Genomic DNA, 20,712 nt, shown 5'->3' with positions numbered 1-20,712 from the left:
AAGAATCCACACTTCTTATGGCGTACAGGCAACCCGAAAAACAACTTACCTTTCTTTCTAGGCCATAATACCACTCCAATTGATTAATTTTAAGGAAGAAATTTCTGAGAATAGTGAAGTAATACATAGATGAAACAAAGGATACTCATCGTCACTCTAGGTGCTTAAGGCATAACTGACCTACTCTGCAAGTTACCCAAGTCAAGTTCACCTGGTAAGAAGATTAATGGCTTTGGCCAGCCACTCCTCAGACAAGTCCCAGTATGTACTTCTCTTCCATGCTTTGCAGACTTCTTAGGAGCACTTTGCATTTAGTACAAAGGATATTTCAAGCAATTTGTAGAAAATAAATCTAAAGATAAGTTTACCTTGGTGCAAAACATTTTTTAAATCGTGCGTAGGTTTTTGTTTTTGTTTTTTTTAATAATATGCTTCTTTTGTCAGCACTCTGGAAATGCTTCATATGCATGGGCTTAAAAACATTTTCACACCAAAGTAAATTTACCTATTCTATTTTCCACAAACTGGTTAGAGTTCTCTCATTTAAAACAAAATTGATGCAAATGTGCTTAAAAATAGTCTTTTTCCGAATGATGTTTGGAATTATAAAACAAAGTTACATATGAAGTCATACATATGAAAACCTAAGACACACATCCAGTACCTGCTCCTTCATGCAAAGGCTGCTATTGTTCATTAGAAACAAAGGACACATTGTAGCAGAGTAGAATAGTTAAAGCACTAGTCCAGTGGTCCAGTTCAGTTTGAACTCCATCCACCATCTATTAGGAATGCAAATTTAAGTAGATATTTTATCTAATTTAACTCTGAAAAGTGTGTCTTCACACACTATGCAGATTCAACCTGAAAATGAACTTAAATAATCCAAGTAGAACCAGAAGCACAGCCTTCAAAAATACACAGACTTATAGACATATCTCATGCTGACTTCTTCCAAATGCTGAAAACTTAGAGGAGAGACGTATTGTGCTTGGGTAACAAGGTGAGAAATTTGAAAATGTCTACCTTTTTATATGTTAGGGCCATTATATTGAAAGGAATATAAATTTCCTAATCTCAAAATGCCTATGATTGACCTGGCCTGGGATCCTGTTTGAGTGCTGATTCTAATCCCTGCTGCTCCACTTCATATCCAGCTCCCCACTTGAGACCTGGGAAAGCAGTCAAAGGTGGCCCAAAACCTGCACCCAAGTGGAGACCTGGAAGGAATTCCTGGCTCCTGGCTTCGGATCAGCTCAGCTTTGGCCATTGTGGCCACCTGGGGAGTTTCTCTCTCTGTCCCTCCTCTCTCTGTATATCTGCAAATGTTTATGGCTTCCAGATGTTATGGATATGGTTTCATTTGTGGTAAATCTTCATCTGCTGTGGATCCATGGTGTAACACAAAATTTGAGTGCATCTTCAGGGAACAAAAACTGGAAAAAGTTTAGTGTTTCATCAATGTGCAGCATTTGGGAAAAAAAAAAACTGTGTTAAATAAGGTAAGAATTTGAAGCAGTAACAATTCCCTAATCTTTAAAACAAAATTTTTTTTATATATAAGAGTTGAAAATGTATTGGATGGAAAGATGCAAGTTTGTTACCATCTACTTTGCCACCTAGTGGATGAAGAAACTCTTTATGAGATCTTACGGTTATCAAAATCCCTCGCATCCCACTCTCTTGCACCCTTTCTTCTCCCTTAGTTTTCTTGTTATATTTTCTTTATGCTTTATTGCAACACTAACTGAAACAAAATGAATTTCTTTTCAAGAGCAACAGTCACATCCTGTGTGTCTTTGTACTGCAAGTACAGTGCTCCACATGTTTTGGTTGTTGAGAAAATACATTTGTTTGTATTTAATTGCATGCATCAATCAAAGAAGCAACAGCAAAGCAATAAAGAGTAAAAAAAAATTATTGAAGATCATATAACTAACTCTCTTCTCTAGGAACTAAAGGAGAATTCATTCAAAAGCAATTTGATTATTTTATCTCAGTGTCTAATGTTTTGTGGTATAGCCTGATGAGAAGTGGTATGTTGTAATCAATATCTATTTTTTATAATTCTGACTTCCCTTCAGGTCGCCACCAGCAACCATGGCGGAAGCCGAGGGTATGGACTATACTCATTTTACAAAGCAGCATAGTTCCGGCCGTCATGTCTCCAAGTCAGAGTCCTCTCACAAAGGTAGGAGCAGTTTACGTCGTTGAGTTTAAAATCACATTGGTTTTGTTGTTTGTTCTGTTTTGTTCACTTGTACACCATGTAGTGGAAAATTAAATGCTGTTTCCAGTTTACTAGATAGCAAAAAAAAATCCTTCCAGTAGATAGTTACAATTTATGACACAGACAAAAAGACCAAAATAGAAATCTTAAATTGAATGCAAGGTTTTCTATAACATTCATCAGACTCTTAGAAATTGAATTCTTTTACTTGCAACTGATGGCATGTCTTTTCTGTACAGAACTTTTATTCCTAATCTAGACATGTGATATGCTCTGCCATCTAAAACAGTTTTGAGTGTTGATATAATGTTCAGAAAGTTTTGGATCTGGAAGAAGTACTAATTTCAGATTTAGGGGTACATAGTCAAGTTTATTCAGATAGTCTAAAATCGAAGAAGTGTCTGAGGTCTGGAACAACTCTGAATCTAGACATTTTGGAGAAGGGATGTTCAACCTGTGCTTGGCTGTTCACAGTCTTCCCAAAACGCTATTAATACATATACACAACTTTTATGGGAAAGAATGCTACAAAGAAAATGAAAAAAAAAAAAGAATAAATGTGTCTAAATTTGCCAAACTTTAAAATGAAGGATTATAGGATGTATTTGCTGTTCTGAGGATATGTGTTCACTTGTATGTAATTTATGAGAGTAGTAAAATAAAATAATAAGGTAACTTGTTAATTTCCTTTTCCTCATGGAGGCAATCTAGATGGGCAGTAGCACAGTTCTCAGAATCAAATATATGAAAAAAGAAACTGTACAGATTGCAGTAGACTTTACCAATATTAGCCCTTATTGATGAAGCTTTTATGGTTTGGAATAAATTTTTAAAGATTTCTTAGGTGATGTTTTGATTATCTTTGCATTTCTAATGACAGTTTTCCCAGTTTTTTTTTTTTAAACTGTCTCTTATTACTGCCTTTAAAAACTGCCACTGTTGGGACCAGGGCTGTGCCGTATCAACTAATGCTCTGCCTATAGTGCCAGCATTTCATGTGAATGCCAGGACCGCATGAGTACCAGTTTGAGTCCCCACCGCTCCATTTCTGATCCAGCTCCCTACACATGACGTGGGAAGGCAGTCTCTCCCTCCTTCTCTCTGTAACCTCACCTTTCCAATGTAAATGAAGTAAATAAACAATTACTGTTGAGAATAGTCAGACATTTACTTTTTTTTAAATCCCTTATTGTGATATTCACCCAGTGTTGATAATAAAACAAGTAGCGCTTTTTAAAATAGGTCACTAGACATTATAAATATCTTTATCGAAACAATACACGTCACAATTTTTATCAATTTGTGGCATTTTCATTATCTCTGATTTCAGTGGAATAGCTTATGTTTTTCTCTGTCTAACTATGCTTACGTCACTTTGAAATGTGCCTTGCTGTCTTATATACATTTGATTCATTGTTAAAATAGTGTATTAATTCCGTGTGTAACTATTTCTATAAGAAAAAAGAAAGGAATAATTTGAAATGTGAAATTTGTTTTTACTTGAACAGGGATAAAAATTTAATTTAATTTTTTTTCCTTAATTGTGTCTTTTTTTTCCTCTTCTTTCCAGGTTTCCATTACAAGCCATAGAAACCTATGATTCTTCCTTGAAAATGGACTCACCATAGCAAAAATTACTAGCTGATACAGAATGCATTCCACATTATTTTCCCCTCATTATTTACATCTCTGGGATTTATTCTGTTTTGTTTTTTGTTTTTTGTATGACCATATATATTTTTACTTTATTTCACATGTTTTGGTTACTCTTGATCACGTGGGCAGTGTAAGAAAATGTAGCTCCTGACTGATGTCAGCCTCTGTGCTGTAAATCCTACCTGGAATCTCATGTCCAAGAGTTCTGTCAAAATTCCCTTTTGGAATTATGGAATTATGGAATTGTGGTCTCTAGGGACTAGACTTTGTTTAGCAGTTAGAATTATGTGGAGTAGAATGGACAAAGTGGAAGTGTGTTTGGATGCAATGTAGAATAAAAGTGTAAGAAGTACTTTTTTGGTGCATTAGTTTATCATGTTTTGAAGGACAGAGCTGGGGCCTTTTGTGCTGTATAAAAAAAATCACAATCATAAGGAATTTAAAAAGAAAATTCCCACAGGGTTTTAAACTTGCTGTTCTTTACATATGACTGTAGAGGTCATTGTAAGAAATTGGTAATTGGCAGGAGACTGAACCTCTGTTGTTCCTTTGGTGTCAAGGCTTTCTAAAGCTGTTGGGAAATGGCCCTGGTATTAATTTTTATGACAAAAAGCTTAATTTTCTGAAATGTTAGTTTAGTTCCACGTAAATTCATTTGAAAATGAGTCTTCTGTGTTCTTCACTTGTTTTAAGTTACTTACAGAGCTAAAGGAAGTAGGAGAGAGTTGTACAAGGGATGATGTTGTCATTCTCTGTATTGATTAGAAGTTTTATTCTTGCTTACAAACACAGAAATGTTTGTTGACAACATGTCAGTGTTGTTCTCTGTTCATATCAGCTAGAATAATGCAACATGAAGCTTGGTAAACTAGTTTTTTTTTTTACAATATTTTACTCATTTGTTAATGAACATTGTATGTGTTTGTGTAAGACATTTAAAGCTCTCCTTCAGGAAATCAAGTCTGCCTGTGAGCTAACCTCATGGAAATGCACACATACATGCATACAGTAGTATCTCACTGTATGGAACTGGTGTTTGTGAAATTTCTGTATTGAGTTTTAGAAACTGCCTTCTCTTTGCCTTATCTTTAGTATCACACAGTATTCAGGAAGCTATTTAAGGAAGTTTCTTGGAGTTGATTTGGAAATGTCATTTTAAGAAAGGTGTTGATTTTATAAAGATTTTATAGAAGAGGAAGTTGAATAAAAGGCTTGGTCTTAGAGTAAGTTTTGGGCAGACGAACATCTTTTGCCAAAAGGGATATTGCCATTTTGGAGAACTGGAGGAAAAGAAAAGTAATGAAACTTTGAGTGTACGTGATGAAATCGATGTATGAAAATGTGAATTTATTCATTTAGATAAGAAACTGGGGACATACAGAGGTCATGACCTTAAATCAGATTCTAGGTGGTGATTTCAATAGTCAACAGTTAGTCCTGGTAGACTTACATTAGTGCTGTATTTTTCTTTATCTGCCCTGTGATTTCTGTTCATATTTTTTAAAGTTTTTATGGTAACTTTAAAGGAAAAAAAAACAGTAGTATTTTTATTTGAAAATTAGGCAAATGAACATCATTTGCCATATTTTTATTTTATAAATGTTTATTTTTCTATCTCATATAACAATCAGTTTTATTTCAAAATTTCTACTTTTTTGCCTCTCATGTACTTAGTTCACTCATATTTATTATGGTGGCAAAATGTTAATTCAAAATTATATCAGGCCACTTAACCAGACTGTTCGTGTCTGTCTCAGTGAGTGACCAGGGCTGGTCATTCTCTTGTGCTATCCAGTTCAACATGAGTATTGAAAATGTGTTACTTTTTTTAGGTTTTTAAAAATTAAAAGTTTTATTTTATTTTTTGTAAAGCAGAAAATTTTTAAAGAATATCAGAGTAATTATTTCCCTGTGAATAAGGAGGAGGAAATCTAATTATTCTTTCTCATTCAAATAATTATCTTTGAGACTATAGAAGCAACTAATAACTGTATTTTAATGAATTGCCAGACACTCTTTTCTGTGTTCTCTGTTTTGTACTTTGTCATTTGAAGATAAATATATAAACAATTACTTTTTCTGCTACTGAAACACATACCATTTAATTTGGGTGTCCAAGGTATATTATGCTTTAATGTTGTGTAACAAACAGATACTCTGGCCTTGGAAAATCTTGGTTCCTGTCTCTGCTCCCTGGAGACCAGGCCTCATTAACAGCAGTATTGCTGACTAAGCACAGTATGCTATAGATGCTTATCATATGGCTACTTGTATGTTTGTCCTCTCTCCCCCACCCAACTTTTTGTGAAGTATTGCCTGGAAGTGAGGTAATAGGGTCAGACTAAATGTCCTAACTTAAGCAACAAAATCCTTGACTGATGTTCAAACTACTGTTAGACATAATTATTTTAATTATTTTGGAGGGGACTGGACATATTCCTCACATGCTTTAAAATAGGATTGAGGATTTTAGAAAGTGACTCTGCATACAATTTATAATTGTTTCTCAAGAGATATCACAACAAACAGTAACGTACTAATGAGCTGCAAAAAGAACCATGTGGGTTTGATCATAGAAAAAATCAAAATTAGGAAAGATCTGGATAGATTACCCCAGAAGAAAATTTCAAAATGACAATGGACCCTGGATCCATGTTGGATATTGTGTTCTACTGAACTCACTCTAGAAAATTCTAAGTCTGACATTTCTCTTGCTTATGCTATCACCTGAAACTGACCTGAATATGAATTAATTTGTTACTGACACTTGCCCATCCCTTTTTCTCAAAGTCACAGTGTTTAAAAGTGATGAGTTTTTAACTAACAATATTTTTAAAATATGGTTAAAACTCTAAACTCATGCCAAATTACAAATTACTGGTTAAAATATGGTGTATTCAATTTTTCACGCAGGTGGTTAACCTTTTGTAGCCTTGACTTTTAATGTGTGTTGCTATTATGTAAAAGCCATCTTGGCAGATGGACACCTAGATGATTTATTATTCAGTGCAAATTTTGTTGAAACAGAACTTGTAGTGATTGACTAAAATCTTTAGCACAATAAAGCTGCGAGAACCCTGTGGAAACAGCTTTCTGAAGGGTTAAGAACTGAGCACAGCTTTCAGTTAAAGGCTTCTTCTCCCTTTATTTTTGGAAGACAGTAGTTATACAGGAAGCATTCACATCGAAAGGAAATGTTTTTCAGGTGAATTTCAATGTATATAGTGTGCCATACTCTCCTAACATGAGCTTTCTCTAAACAGTCATAAATTGTAGCTAATTGTCCATCAAAAGTGAAAAACTTTTAAGTATGTATTTTGCCCATTTCTGTTCCTATCAGACCAGTGACTTTATGAAATGATCCCACTTTTCTCTTGTCTGGTGATCCCTTTGCATCTTAATGCTATGCCTGTCTTCATGTTCATGAAGGACTCTTCTTCTTCTTAGCCCATAGTAGGCAATATGGGCCACAAGAAGCCAGCTTGGAATACTCCTATGAATACTGCAAGGGACATAATGCCATCATTGTTCTTGGTGGAAGAGTCTCTTTTATCCATGATGGTATGCAGTACTATTAAAGGGAGTAGTCAGGCTGCTGTGACTCCTGGCATTTAACCACTGTAATTAGAAATGCTGAAATTACTTGTAGAGAAGTGAAAGAGAAGGTAAACTGGGAAATTGACATTGGCAGACTCGGGTTTCTCCTGTTTCTGTTGCAGCCTGCACTTTGCGCTAGCTGTCTGCAGGGAGCAGCATTGCCTTAAATTGGACTGCAGTTGAGGGCAGCGTACATGCTGTATGGAGAATGGCAGCTCTCCATTGAGATGCAGTATTCACGGAGGATGGATTCCCAGGCATCCTTGTCATCTAGGGCTTTGGAATCCCTCTTCCCTGAGCCGTGACTGCTGAGTAACACTGTTGGAAGCATCAATTCAAGTTGTTTCTCAGCTTCTGAATAAGCAGTTAACATGGCAGAACAGACATAGGAAGGAATAAAGAATTCCCTGGCTATGAATCTCCTTTAGGCCAGGTGACCATTTTCTGAATAATTCAGAGTTGACTGTCCTCCCTCTCTGTGGTGACTGTTCATTCCAAAGGTTCCATTGTGCAGTGAAGACATTCACACTGTGTAGAAATTTCTCCAATACCCTTGCATATTAAGATGCTTCCCACTGACAACAGAAAGGAGAAACCAAACACAGCAGAGAAATGAGACATTTGCTGCTGTGAGGAGTGCTTCTAGCACTTTTAATAGGAAATTAACTGGGGAAACATGTGCTGTGTTAGGGAAGACACCAGAGAGGTTTTCAAAGTTTTTGTTTGATGCCACTAAGTAATGTAATCCTGTGACTAATGGTGTTGATTTCTTGAAAAATCTGATTGTAAAATCCATTCTGTTTCCCTTATGTGTATACAAACACTGCTTACTAACATGTTCTCAATGGGTGTAATATGCATTTGTATATTCTCTGCAAACTAGAAGATGTTTTTTCTCTTCTTGAATAAGTTTTCATAACATAGGAAACCAGCACAGTACTGTACTGGTTTTAGCGTTTCAGATGAGAGCAGAATCAATCGCCTAACTCACTGCCCCGCGATTCAGTGCTGAGGTTCCTATACAAAGAACAGAAGGATGGAAAGACTGGGTTGGAGTAACATTTCTTTCACGAAAGAACAAAATTAGGAATAATGGAAAGTAGACAGTTCAGAGAATAAAACAAGTTAGATCATATACTTAAGGTATCTTTTTATAGCAGTGAATTTCAGGCTATAATTGCTTGGAGACAGTTTCTAGTTACTAAGTTTGATGAGAGAATGTTCGATGTCAGAGGTTTTGTACTTCTGATTGAATCAGCCTCTAAAATCCTTGTAGGCTCTAGCATCAGCTTTTGTTATAAACTTGCAAGTCTAATCCCCTTCCTCAGAAACAACTATTTTTCACCTTTGTCCTGTGACCCTGTATTCATCTCGTGAAATATGTAACTAATGATTAAGTACAGAGGGGAGAAATATAAAAATAATGTTGCACATGAGAATTCTCTGTAATGAGATTTTTCACTAAGAAGAATCTTTCCCAGCACAATGCTTATACTTGAAAAGGTGATGAATTTAAAAAGCAGAAGAGTTTACTCATATGAATCAAATTGGTCAGGAGATTTGAGGTGATACCACTACTTGGCTTATAATTTGGAAAGGCATTCTCATAAGGGGTAGACTAAAAAAATCCAGCCATGTGCAAATTCTTTTTTACCTCTCTGAAAATCTGGACTATAGATACGTTTATAAAGGAATATCCCAAGTGCTTATGAATTTATAGCCAACACCTAGCAGTGCTTCTGAAATAACCATTTCCTGGGACCTCTCAGTAGCTCGGTGACGAATAGCTGCCTGCCTGAGAAGGGAAACGACCCTGGAGCCATATGCCTCATCAGAGAGTGAGTGAAACTGAGACAGAGATGTTACGGGGGCCTTACAGGTGACTGGCAGTGGGCACTGGTGATTTTTTATGCTGCCATCTGGACTAGACTGACAGAAGCAGTCTGTTTCCTTTCACCCGCATACAGCACAAGTTATTCCTGCTCCTCGCCTCCCTAAGGAAAAGGAGAAACATGGTGCTGATAACTTTCCTGTCTTCGGAGGCAGAGCAGGTCAGCTTCATGTAATGTACCCTCCGGTGCTCAACCACCAACTGTACATGGACATCAGTTCATCTATGCAAGCTTGTGTTTTCATGGCTTATTTTTACACGCAGTGTTCAGTTTGGTTCTTTAAACATCAGGTTTAATGCTAATATTATAAATAATTTTTAAACCAAAGTATTGAATGAGTCTCCGTGCTTTGTTCTCCTGGATGGTTTGACTTGTCCCTCACTCTTAATAAAGTCATCATTTGTTAAGTCAGTGAACTCTGTCTCGTGTTTTCTTTGGTAGGTTTAAGGACTTGGGAAGTTCTGGGTGTATCGTTTTTCCTTCTGTACTAAATCCTAAAATGTCTTAAATAAATCAATTTTAGAAGTCCCAGATCCTTCTGCTTCACACACACACAGTCATTAAAGGTATGCTGAAGGTTTAACAAGTTTTTAATACACCCAAGTATAAATCAAAGATGTAGGCTTGTTCTCTGTGTAGTGTTAACTCATTTGACTGCTGTATTGGCCAGAAAAACAAACAGGTAAGTGGATGTTCACACAGTAATTCAATGGCTAAATACTCACGTACATCTCCTGCACACCACCTGACTTCATGTAGGGAAATGAATTTTTCAGAACTATATATTGATATTTATGATTTCTTTAATATCTTCGTTAGACTTGTTCCTTCTTGATGTAATAGCTGTAATGTTTCTACTTTTGAGAAAATTTGGCAGATCTATTAAAAATTAGAACTTTTTTCAGAAATGTCTGTTTTTAGAGAGGTTGCTACGTCCATTGCCTTGGAGTAGGGCCTCAGACTCTTCTCGAGAAAGCAGAATAGGGAAGCTGATTTATCTTTGTGGTTATTGTCAGATGCTACTGAGGTGATGATGTGCACATGGTACATTTATTTGAAAAAGCTGATTTCAAGCTTTGATCTCAAAAAAGTTACTAGATAAAATTGGCAAAGTTCACAGATCTGTAAGACAAATTAAAGGAGTGTGTAAGTAAGCTCCTTTTGATCATGGATAGGAAATGATCAATTTAAAGACTGGTTTTTATGGGATATGACAGTCTGAATGTGGCCACATGCTACAGAGATAGTGTACCAGAAAGCTCTTCCTTAAAAATCAGCCAGGCATCCCCAGCCCTGGGTACTGATGCAGTTGGGCTGCTGGAAGTGACCCTCTTCCCTCCCCATCCTCTTCTCCCACATGCAGGAAGAACAACAAAAAGGAAACGATTGTCTCATCCACTTTTGCCCATTCCTTGACCTTCCACTCCCTAAACTGGGGTCCACATAGGCGTACATCCATCTCAACTATGTAAACATCATCATGTCTGTATTTTTAACGATTTATTTTTATTGGGAAGTCAGAGTTTCAGAGAGTAGGAGAGACAGAAGAAGCACCATCTGCTGATTAACTCTCCAGGTGGTCTCAACAGCCAGAGCTGAGCCAATCCAATATCAGGATCCAGGAGGTTTTTCTGAATTTTCCATGCGGGTGCAGGGTCCCAATTCCTTGTGTCATTCTCTAATGCTTTCCCAGGCCACAAATAGGGAGCTGGATGGGAAGCAGAGCATCTGAGATAGGAGCCGGGGCCCATATGGGATCCTAGCGGATGCAAGGCGAAGACTTAAGTTACTAGGCTACCATGCCAGACCCAGTGTATATACTTTATATGCACAGTTTTGGTAATGCATTATTATTCTATTACTGGAAATCCAACATCTAGACTCCCTCATTGACAATGTTCATTTAGTTCACACCTGAAAGGGGCCATATTTCACTATTTTTTTGCATGTCTTGGAATTTTGGGGTTGTTGAAAACTAGACATTGGAATGTTATAGTAACTCTGAAAATAAAATCTCCAGCCTTCTACAGGTGGGTGGTTTGCTGTGGTTGATGAAAGTTATAAAACTCTATTTATATGGAGACTTTTCAACCTGTTACTGAGACTTTGTTGAATGTGGTCTCTGTTCTGTAGCTTGTGCTTATCTGTGCTTGGTAGAAATTGGCATGACTACCAGAGGCTGTGGGGAGAAAACAACCCAAAAGTCTTCCTTGCTGCCCTCAGCGGCTTAGTGCTGCTCGGTTATGGAGTCCTCATTCTAACAATTAGCGACTTGAAATCAATCCAACATGAAAGCATTAGGTTGTCCAGGGTCTTCCCTGAGATTGTTACTTGCTCTGACATGTGAGTGCATGGTTTTCTAAATTCTCCATGACACGGCCCAGTGCGGTAGCTCAGCGCCTAATGCCCTCGCCTTGCATTCCATTGGATCCCATGTGAGTGCTGATTCTAATCCCGGCAGCTCCACTTCCCATCCAGCTCCCTGCTTGTGGCCTGGGAAAGCAGTGGAAGATGGCCAAAAGCCTTGGGACCTTGCGCCCACGTGGGAGACCTGGAAGAGGCACCAGGCTCCTGGGTCTGGATCGGCACAGCTCTGGCTATTGCAGCCACCTGGGGAGTGAATCATTGGATGGAAGATCTTCCTCTCTATTTCTCCTCTCTGTATATCTGACTTTGCAACAAAAATAAAATAAATCTTTAAAAAACTTCTCTGTGACTAAGGTTGTCTATTCTCTGATTTTGTAAATTCTCAGCTTTTCTCCTGGATCATCAGCTCTGTGGTATGTCTTTTTTTTTAAAAAAGATTTATTTATTTTTACTGGAAAGGCAGATATACAGAGAGGAGGAGAGACAGAGAGGAAGATCTTCCATCCGATGATTCACTCTCCAAGTGACCACAATGGCCGGTGCTACACCAGTCTGAAGCCAGGAGCCAGGAACTTCTTTCCAGGTCTCCCACGCGGGTGCAAGGTCCCAAGGCTTTGGGCTGTCCCCAACTGCCTTCCCAGGCCACAAGCAGGGAGCTGGATGGGAAGTGGAGCTGCCTGGATTAGAACCAGTGACAATATGGGATCCTGGTGCGTTCAAGGCGAGGACTTTAACCACTAGGCCACGCCTCCAGGCCCCTCTGTGGTATGTCTTAAGTGTACTCTCTTAGGCATCTGTGGGTTTATGTACCTTAGAGTATTTTCAGGATCAACCATTTTTCTAGTGTCAGTGAGTTCCAAGTTAAACAGATATGCATTTATGCCACTGCTTCACATAACCCTTGGTCAGATTAGAACAAATGTGCATAATTGCAAACGAGATCTGTGGTTCCTCGGAGCCCAAGTCTCACATTGGCAAATGTAGTCTGCCATCAACACTGGCTACTCCAGGCAGAGGCCAGGACAAGGGCAAGCTGAATGTCAGGAAGCGTTCCTCACAATTTTAAAATGTAATCTTACTTATTCCGTGTCCTCCAGGTTGCTGTACATCCTCGATTTTCCAGAGTTTTCGTACTATTGGTTCTTTTTCTACTTTTTAAGAAATATCCTGAGTTTTGCCTACTTGACCTCCTTGCTCATGTCACTCGTTAGCACTTTCTTAGAAGAGGAATTGTGTCATTTTCTAGATTTATGTTAGAAAAGTTATGTTAGAAAAGTGGTCCCAATACTTTTTATGGGAAAAAACGGGAGTATTAATACACTGTGGAGTATTACATAGCTGCCCGAATGAATGAGCAAGACTTAGTGATAGACTGATCCGCAGGATCTATTTGAAACGAGAAAAGCAAGATGTAGGAAATCTGAAGGTTCCCCACTGTGTATGTGGAAAAGAGAAGATGATGCTACTACTCCGGCATGCTGGCTTACACCAAGCACATTGAGTACGGACTACCGCTGTGGTGCTCTCAACGACCTCATCCGTTAGGTTACTGGCAGTCCTTTCCTGGAATGCCTGCTTGAGTTTCAGCTCTTCTGATTTTTATCCAACTGCTTGCTAATGTTCCTGGGAAAGCATTTGTCGAAGGCCTAAGTTCTAGAGATCCTGCCACCTCTGTGGGAGACCAGGATGGAGTTGTTGGCTCCTGGCTTGAAAAGGTCCACCCTGATTGTTGGGGCCTTTTGAGGAATAAGCCAGTAGGTGGAAGGCACCTCTCTCAGCCTCTTACAAATTAATGTATAAAATAAATAATACTTGAGTTACTGATGAGGAAAAATACATGTTTTTGGAAGGTACTAAATTCGGGAATATTATTTTATAGATTTGATCTTGAAAGAGGGTGCTTGAAATACTTAGAAAACAAAACTTTATAAATGTTAACTAAGCAAATTTAATTGTATTCACTTATAATAGAAGATAAATACATCTAATGACTATAGCTATATCTTCTATATACATTTATTTTTTAAAACATTAAAAATCATCTCTGATGAGAATTCTGCGAAGCAATATGCACCTCATTGACAATGAACATTCTTCAAGCTCAAATCGTAATCATGATAAAATTCTTACTACCAAATTAAGGAGCCCTCCAGAGAAAGGGATAATTTTTGTTTGAATTTCATATACATGAGATATTGTCCTAACCAAAGATGGGACAATTTGTATCAATAACAACAGTAAGAGCAAAGTTTACATGTGTTACAGTCTGATTTTCTAATGGTCTTTTTCTTAAAATGTTTACTGTCTACCCATAGATGGTGTTGACTGAAGCATTATATCCAAAACTGGCAAATTAGAGGAATAATTGAGTTTTAATCTGCCATCTAGAAAAACAAGAAGCAAATCATTGCTGAATGTTAATTTCTCTTGATAGAATTATTGAATGCTAAGTTAGAAGTCATAGAATGACACTGATCCTTTCCATGAAGAGTTGATACAAAAGGATATCAACTTCAGGATGTATTAGCAGTTTCTAGGGACTAAAGGAAATTGAACAGTTTAAACAGAAGTATTGAAAATGGCAAAATCAGGGCCCGGCAGCGTGGCCTAGCAGCTAAAGTCCTCGCCTTGAACGTGCCAGGATCCCATATGGGCGCAGGTTCTAACCCCGGCAGCTCCACTTCCCATCCAGCTCCCTGCTTGTGGCCTGGGAAAGCAGTCGAAGACGGCCCAAAGCTTTGGGACCCTGCACCCGCGTGAGAGACCTGGAAGAGGTTCCAGGTTCCCGGCATTAGATTGGCGTGCACCGGCCCGTTGCAGCTCACTTGGGGAGTGAATCATCGGACGGAAGATCTTCCTCTCTGTCTCTCCTCCTCTCTGTATATCTGGCTTTCCAATAATAATAAATCTTTAAAAAAAATGGCAAAATCAATATCATTGGAAACTATTCAACAAATGCCAAAAAATCTCCAAAACAAAATACACTATCAGGAAGAGGAAGGACAAAAGTGATGCTTGAATGTGAAACTGGAAATCAAGTTCATAAGGTGACTGAGGATAACCGGACAGGCGTCACAGAGATGGTATCACGGATTTGGTGCTCATATTTTAGATATAATGCTATTGGCATAAATTTATAATCCAAGAATGAAAAGTCTTTGTATTTCAGAGAGAAGCTGAAACATTTGTGGATCAACATCCGTGATCACTGAGTGAAGTGAATGAAGCAAAGAAAAGATGATTTTTCAGACTAACCAGTTGGGAGCGAATGCATCAAATTTATTATGCAGTTGCTGCAATATACATTGTATATTTGAAAATATACATAATGAATTTTTAGCTGAAGGAAATAAATTTAAAAAAAAAGCCCCTGCCAAACCATATTAATTTGATATGTATGTTCTTCAGATAAAAGGAAAATGAACTTGGATGAAAGATTAGAAATACAGAAAGAAAAGTATTTTTAATTTAAGTGAGAACTGGGCCCGGCATGGTAGCCTAGTGGCTGAAATCCTTGCCTTGAGCTCGCCAGGATCCATATGGGTGCCAATTCTAATCCACGCAGCCCCGCTTCCCATCCAGCTCCCTGCTTGCGGCCTAGGAAGGCAGTCGGGGACGGCCCAAAGCCTTGGGACCCTGCACCCGAATGGGAGACCTGGAAGAAGCTCCTGGCTTGTGACTTTGGATTGGCTCAGCTATGGCCATTATGGCTGCTTGGGGAGTGAATCATCAGGCAAAAGGTCTTCCTCTCTGTCTCTCCTCCTCTCTGTATATCTGCCTTTCCAATAAAAATGAATATATCTTTAAAATATGTATATATATATGAGAACTATTTAGATAAACATGGCTTATACACTTAAATGTAATTTTTAAAGTGAAATTTTAACATATGAAAGTATATAGGCTTAAAATTCTAAGCACATTTCTCAAAAATGTTCATTTGTTTATCATCTAGAGATGTTACATTCTACATTATTATAGAAAGGTCTCGGGTAGGGATAGAAGTTTTGCACTTTGAGCAAGCTCCCAGTTGATTTTTAGGCTGAGGACACATATTGTATAATGAGGCAAGGTTTCTTCATTACGTTGGAAGACGTACAATTGCAAGTCCATTGCTGTGGCATAGCACAGCAGGTCACTAGCTTGTAACACTGCTCACCTGTGAAGTACAGTTTGGAGTCTCATCTATTCCACTTCTGATTCAACTTCCTGCTAACACACCTGGAAGTCAGCAGAGGGTGGCATAAGATGGCTCCTGGCACTCACATGGGTGGCCACGATGAAGTCCCTGGCTCCCGGCTTGGGCCTCACCCAGACCTCTCCTGTGTGGTCATTTGAAAAGTAAACTAATGGAGAAAGATCTCACTTTCTCTCTTTTTCTCTCCCTATCCTCCCCTCCCATCTTTTTTTTCCCCCTTTCCACTCACTCTCTTTCCTGTCTCCCGCCTCTCAAATAAGAAGTATTAAAGAGGTAACAATACTGTCAGACTCTGATACATAATGTTTGCTGTAACCGTAATAACTGCAAAAAGAACACAAAAATCGCCTGTGAAGCAGTTTCACTGTGCACTGGCTAATGACTCGTCAGGGTCTGGAGCTATAGGAACCAGATTTATTGACTACCGATAGGCAAGGGACATTATGAGATAGTCTCTAAAGACTCCAGAAGTCTACCTGCAGCAGACAGAGTCTCAGCCCACTGGGACTGTGGCTGAGAGACTCCGGAGAGCAGCCTATCCTAACACAATGAAGGACATCCTGTTTATAAAGGCAAATTGAGCAGAGTCCTGACTAATCCCACAATCCATGCCTATTTCTGGAGATGACAGCCCCTGCCCATTCCACAGTTATTCTCAGAATCTACAACGGAGAGAATGGAGAACTGCTTAGATCCAAATCAAGAACTGCCTAGCATTTCCACATTAATAGTGAAGGAAATGTAACATGGCAATCAATACAAAAAACATGGAAATGTGGAATAAATGGGAAGTCAGTAGTTAGGTTTAAACTCATATGCTTCAGTAATTAATCTTTGCAGGTTATATGATTCAATTGATGGAAAGGCTATCAGATTGAACATGCTGCATGCTTTTTTCTCAAAAACACTTGAAATATTTGGAAGAGAAATATTGAACATAAAAGATTAAAAATGATGACCTATGGAAACTCATGAAAGGAAAGCTATAATAAAACAAAAGGCAGTTACTTTGAAAAGAATTCTTTGAAAGAGTTACAGAGAGACAACTTGCATGCACTAATTCACTCTGTAGATGACAAAATGGCCAATGAGGGGCCAGACAGAAATCAGGAGCTGGGAGCTCCACCCACGAGAGTGCAGGGGCCCAAGCATTCTTACTCAAGAACTGGGTCATTAACTTACGAGTATGAGGAAGTAGCAAGGACCAAAGACGGCCACCTGGAAATAGCTTGTGAGCATGTTTCAGTAAAGTAAGTCCAAAAACAGACTTGCTGATCTGCCATCTTCTGGTTCAGATCCCAGCTGCTCACACCAGCCAGACTGCAACCAGGATCCATCGACTTCAGTCTGGGATCTCCAGTGTGAATGGAACGGACCCATCACTTCAGTCATCATCTATTGGCTTCCCAGGTGTATTAGTAGGAAATTAGATAGGAAACAGCAAGTGTAATTCCTCTGTTGCGGTATTCAGATACAGAGTGGAGGCATCCAGAACAGTGGCTTGCTCTGCCTTGAATATGCCTGGCCTAGCTAGTATGTGTCAATCTGTCAGTTTTCACCAATTTGGGAAATGAACATTTCAGATGAGTGCCACACATCTCAAGTTCAGAGACTGCTTATTTTTCTCTGTAGTTGTTGAAAAAACAGACTGGTAGAGAGGTGGTAGTTTCCCCACACTATGATTTCTACCAGTTATGTCCACTCCTACTGCCGCCCACAGCACTAGTGGTCACCCGTCTAAAGTTCCTAGAATCATCTGTACTCCCAGCACTCAACACTCCATGTCCAGTTACATCTGCGACAATGCTGGGACCTCTCTAGGTAGCACTCTCAGAAAACCCTCAACTTACACACTTGAATGTAAGCAGAGAACACATAGCCTTGAGGAAGGTGTATTCCTTATTCTGACAAAGGATTTCAGCTCTCTCTCTCTCTTCTTCAATATTTATTTATTCCCATTGAAAATGTTAATTGCAGGGCTGGGCGCGACAGCATAGTGGTTAAAGTCCTAGCCTTGTTTGCGCCGGGATCCCATGTGGTCGCCGGTTCCAATCCTGGCAGCCCTGCTTTCCATCCAGCTCCCTGCTTGTGGCCTGGGAAAGCAGTCGAGGATGGTCCAAAGCCTTGGGACCCTGAACCCGCATGGGAGACCCAGAAGAGTTCCTGGTTCCTGGCTTCGGATTGGCTCAGCTCCAGCTGTTGCAGTCACTTGGGGAGTGAACAATCAGACGGAAGATCTTTCTCTCTGTCTCTCCTCCTCTCTGTATATCCGCCTTTCCAATAAAAAAGTAAATAAATCTTAAAAAAAAAAAAAAAGAAAGAAAATGTCAATTACAGAGAGAAGCAGAGGAGGAGAGACAGAGAGAAAGATCTTCCATCTGTTAGTTCATTTCTCAAATAGCTACATCTGGAGCTGAGCCAATTCGAACCTGCTTCCTCCAGGTCTCCCACATGAATATAGGGTCCCAGAGCATTGGGCCATCCTCGATTGCTCTACCAGGCCATTAGCAGGGAGATGGACTGGAAGTGGAACAGCCGAGACAGGAACTGGCACCCAAATGGCATGCTGGCGCTTGTAGATGAAGGATGAACTGCTTCACCCAATGTGCTGGCCTCAGATCTCGGCCTCTTATTTTGTTCCCATGGGCTCAGTGGCCAGCTTCTTGGGGAGCCCACTCAGTGGTGTCACAGACAGGCTTCAAAATGCCTGAAATGAAATATAAACCCTTGGCAATCCTCTCCTCGTTGTGATGGAGGGGAGGAGGGAGCTCTTGGCACTTAAACATATCAATGACTATAAATTTTTTTTTTTTTTAAAAAAGGGTAAATCCTTCCATTCCCGTTTTGCTTTCCCAGTATTTTAACTGCCTCCATATACTTGAGAACTTCAGGAGGCATCTTAAATTTTTTTTCATTACCCACTTTGGCATTTCTGCATGATATTATCATGATAACACAAGGCAGGAAATATATGTACATCTAGGTTTTCTAGTAACCCCACTTATAAGGGTAAATATAAAGTGGTGATATTAATTTAGCATCCAATGCAATAAATCAAAAAAATTTACAACATGTAATAAGCATTAAAATGTATGTATATTTTAAATTCATTTCCTCCATTGTAACTCTTTTTAAAGTTCACAGTTACAAGCTTGTCGATTTGAATTTGGTATTTCTCAAGTGCTCAGATCTATGACTCGTGGCTTCTCTGTTGCAGAGATCAGACTATTATGTCAGCTAAAACGGAAACAACAACATCTTAACACGTTAAATATAATCATACAATAGTGGAAGTCAAATATTTTATAAACCATAAAGTGATTGATATAAAAATGATGTTGAGTTTTTACTGGATTATCGTATTCTTTGCTTGTTGTGTTCTAATTTTGTCAGCAGAGGGCGCTCGGAGCTGGCAAGAGAATTCAGAGCCAACGCTGTTGGGGAAAAAAAAATCCACTTAGAAAAGTAACATGTATCTCCAAAGTAGCATATTGATCATGTAAAATTTGAAATATTGATAATCATAATTTAAGTCAGTGAATGCATCACTGATGGCTGACTAAAACCCAATCACAAATGTTTTTTTTATTATATCAGGCTCTTTCCCATTTGTAGCATTTGATTCTACATACTTGGAGCTTTACTAATAGAAATATGTGGTTCAGAGAAACTTGAATGTTTTTCAACAATAATGTACAGGACAAGTAGGAAGAAATTATTTTGAAAAAACAGCATGAGCCTTATTGACAGAATAAATTTGGTGATAAAGAGAGGAGACAGCAACATGCAAGCATGTACATTAGGCTTATGTATAACAGGAAGCGGTGCTGTGCCATGCTGTCCTGCTACTTGAGGCACCTGCATCCCTTACTGCAATGATGCTGAGTCCTGTCTCCTTCCGCTGCCATCCAGGTTGCTGCAGATGCGCACCGGGCAGCAGGTGATGGCCCAAGCTTGGGGATCCCACCAGCAACATGGGATACCCAGATGGAGTCCTGGGATCCTGGTTCCTGGCTTGTATTTGGACCAGCCTTAGCTTCTGCGAGCATTTGGGGGATGAGCGAGGAGATAGAGGATCTCTCTCCTCGCTGTCATTTCCTGTTTCCCTGTCACTGTGACTGTCACATAAATAAAATTAAGCAATATACATGTGTAGCACAGTTCTATAGATATGTATAAAAGATTACTTCAAAAAGTTCATGAAAATGGGATTAGAAGATACATTTTAGTGAAAGAAGATTTAAATTCACATACTGTTTTTCACAGTGCATTCCCTTGAACTTCTGAAGACCATTTGTGTAACCACTTTGCCTTCCATAACACACTATAGGACACGTTACACATCGTGAAAACAGGACAAAATGCACTGAAGATCTATTTAGACTTGGTTGGAGCAAGTGTGTGGAATTTCCATTTGCGATTTATTTTGTTTTTCTTCTGTGTAATAGAAGAGAATTACCCACATTAAGAATGAAGAGGTAAGGTCGAAGGATGAGGGGGTAAAGCTGGAGATGTGGGACACTTTACAATAGGCTAAATTGCATTCTGCAATAGAATTGTGCAATTCGGCCACTTGTGGAGCGTGATGACAGTTTAGAAAAATGACTGAGGGAAATGATGGAGGAGACTGACTAGGAATTGCTGAGCAGTGTAGATTGGGAGAACAGTTGTGATTGGGCTCTGTGCATTTACGGTGGTATCAATCTTCGTGGCCGCTTTGTTTGCAGCAGCAGCAGCAGCCGCCAATATGTACAAGCAGGAGACAGAAATGG

At 39.0% G+C, this 20,712-nt stretch overlaps 1 protein-coding gene across 2 annotated transcripts in view; it reads left to right on the top strand.

Annotated features, from left to right (window-relative positions):
• Positions 1 to 4,872, top strand: part of CCDC50 (coiled-coil domain containing 50) — a 64,978-nt gene extending 60,106 nt beyond the window's left edge. For both annotated transcript variants that reach the window (XM_012928651.3, XM_012928647.3), the window contains 2 exons: positions 2,085 to 2,191; positions 3,801 to 4,872. In XM_012928651.3, coding sequence (XP_012784105.2) covers positions 2,085 to 2,191; positions 3,801 to 3,820 — 127 coding nt within the window. In that variant the 3' untranslated portion in view covers positions 3,821 to 4,872. The remainder of the gene's footprint in view (positions 1 to 2,084; positions 2,192 to 3,800) is intronic.
• Positions 4,873 to 20,712: the final 15,840 nt, after the last annotated feature.

The sequence above is a fragment of the Ochotona princeps genome, chromosome 3 (assembly GCF_030435755.1).
Source record: "Ochotona princeps isolate mOchPri1 chromosome 3, mOchPri1.hap1, whole genome shotgun sequence".
NCBI classification, from domain to species: Eukaryota; Metazoa; Chordata; class Mammalia; order Lagomorpha; family Ochotonidae; genus Ochotona; species Ochotona princeps.
Note: the sequence above shows the minus strand (reverse complement) of the source record. Positions and strands in the feature narration are given on the sequence as shown.